This window comes from Marmota marmota, unplaced genomic scaffold, assembly GCF_001458135.2.
Source record: "Marmota marmota marmota unplaced genomic scaffold, marMar, whole genome shotgun sequence".
Taxonomy (NCBI): Eukaryota; Metazoa; Chordata; class Mammalia; order Rodentia; family Sciuridae; genus Marmota; species Marmota marmota.
In genome coordinates this window covers 47,328,948-47,335,068 of record NW_026000026.1, presented here as the reverse complement: position 1 = coordinate 47,335,068, position 6,121 = coordinate 47,328,948, and the positions used below count along the sequence as shown (strand labels likewise).

Genomic DNA, 6,121 nt, shown 5'->3' with positions numbered 1-6,121 from the left:
TTTGTTTTCCTATTGGACAGTATTCAGTGTCCCAGGGCATCAGGGCATGTTTGTTTGGAACTTCACTTTGGTTTCTCCATGTTTTACTAGCATCTCAGCTGAATTGCTTGCTCAGCTTGTCATGCATGAGTCTGTAAGACCTGTTTGACCACTCTAGATGTGGCTTTGAAGCTGCAATTATAGTCCCATGTTGCTTGATGACAGGAACAGGTACTAAGAAATATATTGTTACTCAATTTCACTGTATGAGCATCAGAGTGTGACATATAAGTCAACAAAAATATGACAATATAATCTTATGGGACCAGCCAATATACATGGTTATACGTGGACTGAAATACTATTACAGAGTACCTGACAGTACTTAATTTGCTATTTTAATTCACTTGATTAGATTAGAAAACCCTTGAGTGCAAGGAACACAACCCAGCCTACTCTGATCCCATGGCAGAGCCACCTGTACAATAAACTAAAACTACGGTCTGCTGTTGTTGCAAACCTTTTTCTTTACCTGGGATTATTGCTACAATCCATGACCCATATCTCATACTGGTAATGGCTAAGAGAACTGAAGCTATTTTGGTGGTTCCACAAAGTTACTAGGGAGCCAGCCTCCTTGCAGCTTTACATGATCCTACCTTTAGGGTTTAGCTGACCTATCCTTGTTGCCTGAAAGAGAACTGGGGCCAGTGGTCTGCCAATAATTAGCTGTTCCTAGGCAGCAGGGTACAGAGGTAAGGAAGAAGGGTCTATTGAAGCAAAATTCCCAATAATCCAGTCCTTCAGCTTCTACATCATTGGCTAGAATTTAGTCACATCAAACCTAGCTATAAACTGAACTTTAACATCAAATCTCTAAGATGGGTTCTTAGTCCCTCAAAACATTGAGCTTTAGTACTTAGTAGAGAATGGGGTACCAGGTAAACACTGCCATCTGTGTTACCATACTCATCATGATTCTTTCCGTTTTCACATTTTCCAATTCTGAATTACTGTTATATAATTCTAATTCACAACCCTATCCAAGATCTAGCACACAGTTATAAAAAAAAAACTTGACTGGGAAAGCTGCTTGAGATGTCTGTCATCTATTGATCAAGGAGTGATGGATCCTTTTAGAGTTTTTTTTTTTCTTTCTTTATATTGGAAAATACAATTAGGGTTGGCCTAGAGTCAGTAAAAGTAGCTTCTAATTCTATTTTTTAAAAGAAGTAGTTATTTTCTCATTATGAGAGTTTAATGTATCCACTCACATATATAACAGTTATTAGCTAATTCTAGTATTTCATCTGTTCTCACCATTTAACTGTCAGTTCAGGTGCTAGGGTAGGGCCCAGTTATCTCTCCTGGATAATTCTGATGTGCCCTCAAGTGAATCACACATTGAGAGAATTTGAAAAATGCCAATCCCCATCACTAAGTCAGAGGTTTTGGTATAGTTGTTCTGAGGTGTGTCCTGGGCATAGGTAATTTTCAGTGTCCCAAGGAATTCTAGTCTAACCTCAAGCTGGGACAGTGGGCATGAGTTTCAAACGAAACTTTCCCTCAGCTTGACATGAGGCTCCCTGGATACTGCATTACTGGCCACCTATGTAACACAGTTGCCTCTGGTAAATGCTCAGCCCAGGAATACACACCTTCACAGGCACCTTCTCTTATGCTTTCTGTCTTTAACCCTCCTCCTGCATCCTCAAAACCTAGTTAAATTCATCAGGTAAGAGGAAAAGAAGCAACATTTGTATTATTTTATTTGTCAGAACTTCCAGAATCAGGGTCTCTACTGGACAAGTAGAAAAATAGAAAAGTTTACTACTTTTAAAAGGCAACTATGACAAATATTTACTCAGGAAAAGGGCTCCTAGAGCTGCAAGAAACACAAAAGAGTTCAGCCTCAGCACAATGTTGTCTGCAGTATTGCTGCAACAATAGAAATTAACTCATGTTTTCCATATCCTGAGATTTGAGACTGGTGTTTCTTAGAGCTGGGGCTGAGCAAGGAGGCCTTTCTTGCCCCCACTAGCTAGCCCAGTCCTGGAAGCGAAAGCAGTCACTTGCTATTTTCCATACTGTGTTGCTGGGTGAGGCTTGAGCAGACAGGATAAAGTTCTGATTGAAGTCCCGTTGTTTATTGCCCTCAAACTTCACTGTTCCACAGATCACAACAAGGACTGTGGTTTGGCTTGGTGTGGCTTCATCATGAACAGGCTGGCAGTCTACCACGTTGATTTGGAATTCACTAGAAGGCAACATTTCAAAAAACTCACTCAAGGACTCTTGTCCTGAAACGGCATTTCCATTCCATACCAGGGTGGCTGTGCCCATGTATAGGCGGGACAAGAGACGGCGACGCTTATCCATGGTGGTATAGTAGACATTGACAAACTCCTCAGCAGCTCTGCAGGCCTGATCCACATAGGTCTTAAAATCCACGGATGCCATCTCTGGATCTGTGGAAGGTGGCCTCCGCCAGGGTATCCCCTCTGACTTGGGGGAGCCAGGGGCTGTAAGATAGCAAAGTTGAAAAGAACTTATGTGAATGCCAAAGTTCATTTTGTCCTGACCATCCTCCTTTCCTATTGGTGGCAAAACAATTACAAAATGCAGAGAGATGACTTTAGGCTCAAACTATATAGCCTTTATTTAATAATCCTCAGTTTGCTCACTGTAAAAATGTAACTATCACAATTGTCACAATTGGCATAGTTATAATATGAGAATTAAATGACAGCATACATCAAGTGCTAAGAAGCTTGATACTTACGTGTTTACACTATGAATTTTTTAAAATCCTGTTTTATTAAATAGAGTACTTTTAATGATGGAAGGTTACTCTACTGGAGGCTTGAAACAGGTACAACTGCCCCCAGAAAAACAGGGTAACTGTTTATCTGTGTAAAGAGAATGGATCATGTTGAGGAGAAGAGTGGTCACTGTCCTAAAAAAAACCAACCAGAGAGACAGCATATGCCCATCAGCTGGTTAGTCCTTCATTGAGTTTTTCTGACAAAGGCCATAGTGTAAAGAGAAAACAGGTTTCTTGAGAGCATAAGGGAACAAATGCCATGAGGACAGGACCAAAATGGTGGCCACAATCAAGCTATAAGGAGCAAACATAGAGGGTGAGCAGAAATTAAAAGGGATTATTAACCTCTGTGGAACTAATATCTACCATATAGGTTGCATAAAGCCACAATGGAAAGATGTCTTAGAATTTACAGAGGTTCCTGGGGGTCAGGAGTAAACACAATAAATTTTAACTATAACTAAAACGTCACATTTCCTTAAAAACAAAACAATTCCAGAATCACACAAAAATTCTGAAGCTTGGTTTTTCCTTAACCGTTATGCTTTTCCCCTGTGATTATATTCCACTAAAAGAAGGCATTACAATAGTGGACATGTTTACATTTAAATACTTAAATCATAAATTTTTCCATTTCAAAGACCTTAACATTTTTAAAAATAAACATCATCTTATCAAACAATCAAGACTCAATGTAGGGCTGGGAAAAAATTGAGTACTCTTCAGGGCAAAGAGCTGGGGGGAACTGGCCCTAGAAAGTAGCAGTTAAAAGCCAACCCAGAACATTGCTCTTTCCACCTTCTCCATGGGCCTCAAAGTTAAGCCTCAACAAACACTCTGACCTGTTACTTGTTAAAACTTCTACGCTCATTAATTTTTAGAGAAATTTCATCAAGACCACACTTCTTGTTAGTTTGTTAACGCCTGCACTTTTAAAATCAACTTCATAAGAACATAACTCCAGGACTGCTGGCTTGGAAATTTCCTCTTAGGAACCCACATTTCTCACCGGTTTTAATTCCCAGTCAATAACCTCCACATCATTCCTCCCTAATAGTACCAGCCCCTTCCTCACCTCCACCCCCGCTTTTGGCTCCCATTTTCCCTTCACCTGTCTTTCCAACACAGTCTAATAATCTGCCACGCCCCCTCCCATCCCCAAAGAAATGACCATCTTTGCTTTCGGTTTTCAGTTACCTACGGAATCTGGTCATTTCACTTATCGACTCAGAAAGAGAAAAGGATAAGAGTGAAGCGAAGTGGAGTAAGTAAGAGGTTGTGAAGATTCCCTATCATCCACACAGTCAACTTCTCTGAGGCTGGACCAGTATAACTGTGGCACAGGCCTTATTTCCAGCGGGGAGTCGCTTCTAATCAAACACTTGACAAATGCACGCTCTTCCAGGCCATCTTCTGGCCGCAAAACTACTCTCTCATAGCAAGGCAAATTTACTGCCGCTTGTCTTGAACAGGCAAAAGCCTGATGGACAAGTGCAAAGACACCACGTGGAAAAAGGACAACACCCGGGTCTTATTCTTGACAATGGATGGAGGGCGAGAGACGCACGTGGGAGAGGTTTGGAGGTCCCTACTCGTCATTCGTGTGGCCCCGCGGGTAATACAACCTACCTGCGCCGTGACGTCCTAGTCCGTGGCGACTTGCGTACCGGTGCCCCCCGCGCGGGCCGCGCTCCCCGGAGGGGGCAACCCCGGAAGGTCACGGGGTGGCTGGTCGAGAGACCACGCTCCTCCGCCGCTAGCCTTCGGCGGGGGCGCGGAAAGAGTCGCTCTTCTCCCCTCCCCTTCCTCCGGGAGGCTCCGCCCGGTTTGCCGGAGTCTCAGAGGCGGGGAACGCTTCCGCGCTCTCCGCGGCTTCCCGCGCGCGGCCGGCCGCGCTCTGCGCAGATGCGAGTGTCCCGGTCCCGCCTACTCTCACCTCCCAGTTACTGGCAGTAGGTCGGCCAGTGGGAGGGCTGGCCGCAAAGCTAGCTCCGCCCAGGTGTGGCTGGAAGGAGCAGTGGCTTCCGGGGTGGTACATTCCCAGAAGACAATGGCAAATCCGAGCTCGAGTTTTTATTGGTCCAACCGATTATCTGAGTGATTAGGTTAAACGTCCCAGATCCCGCCCCCGGAACTGGTGGTGGGGTCCGCTCTCGCTCAGCGCGGTTCAGGTTGCTTGGCAGCGGAGGCTAAGGAGGGTGTGCTGGCTGCGGTGCGGAGAGAATTCTGCTCCTCGTCTTCCACGCAGCCGTATGGAGTGATTCCAATTAAGACTCGTAAAACGTCACTGCTTGATGCCATCCAGGGAGTCGGCAGCATGACCTCAGTAAGGCTCGCAAGCAAAACAGGTGTGACTCCAGGAATGTAGAAATCTGCCGACAGTGGGAAGCCGGCGGGGCCCCTATGGAAGTCTGTAGGATGCAGAACTTGAGCCGATCGCTCCGTTTATAGTTTAAGTCACTTAGAATTGGTATCCCAATGGGCACAAAGAGGATAACCAATTTTAGTCAAGTGAGAGGAATTGATGGTTGGGGACGAGGTTGTGGGTGAGTCTATTCAGTGACAAAAGTATGCCAAAGGGAAAAATGTCTTGTGAATTGAGCGGCTCCTTTGAAACCCGCCTGACTTCGGCTCAGAGCTTGCTTGTTACCATAATTCTGTTTTATCAGCTGCCTATTGGCTTATCTGGAACCAGGGCTAAACCTTTATTGAATGTTAAGAACAACACGCTTAATAGAAAGGAACCATTTAGTGTAAGGACTTAGGAAACTTTAAAGTGTAAATTAGAAAAGCAAAAACTTTTTTTTTTTTTTTCTTCAGACATAATTCTCAAGTTTTAGTTCCTGCTCTAAGAGTTTTAATAATTCCTTGCAAAACTAGGAGAGAGCCCTCTGGATGTGGTTAGCCTAATGAAGTAGTTTAACCTCTACTTTCTTGGTGTCTCTTTGACTCCCTTTGCTTGCGTTCCTGGAAGAACCCTTGCTCTCAGATTTATAAGGACAACTTTAGAAACCAGGTAGGTTATTTAATATAGGCCACCACCCCCACTTCAACCAAGTAGATGAAACATTTGCATTATTTAATAAATGAGAAGGTAAATGAGCATCTTCAGAGCAGTAGTTACACAAAAATGGCTTTATAATCTCCCAAGGCATTGATTTTAGGATTTTCCTATATAATCTTAATCATAGTGTCAATGGAATGAAAATGAAAGGGTTGACTTACTTCATGCCCAGTAGGTTGTGTGTTGTGTTGCTTTAAATTTCCTTATGTGTCTCTTCCCCTTTTCATTTCTTTTTCATAATTCTTTGGGAGAGC

The 6,121-nt window shown here is 43.6% G+C and overlaps 1 protein-coding gene across 1 annotated transcript; it reads right to left on the bottom strand.

Moving 5' to 3' along the window:
* Positions 1–1,731: 1,731 nt before the first annotated feature.
* Positions 1,732–4,695, bottom strand: Nxt1 (nuclear transport factor 2 like export factor 1). Its single transcript, XM_015483538.2, has 2 exons — positions 4,433–4,695; positions 1,732–2,501 (listed from the first exon to the last, which is right to left on the bottom strand). The coding sequence occupies exon 2, from the start codon at positions 2,437–2,439 to the stop codon at positions 2,017–2,019; it is 423 nt and encodes a 140-aa protein (XP_015339024.1). The 5' UTR covers positions 2,440–2,501; positions 4,433–4,695; the 3' UTR covers positions 1,732–2,016.
* Between the last annotated feature and the right edge of the window lie 1,426 nt (positions 4,696–6,121).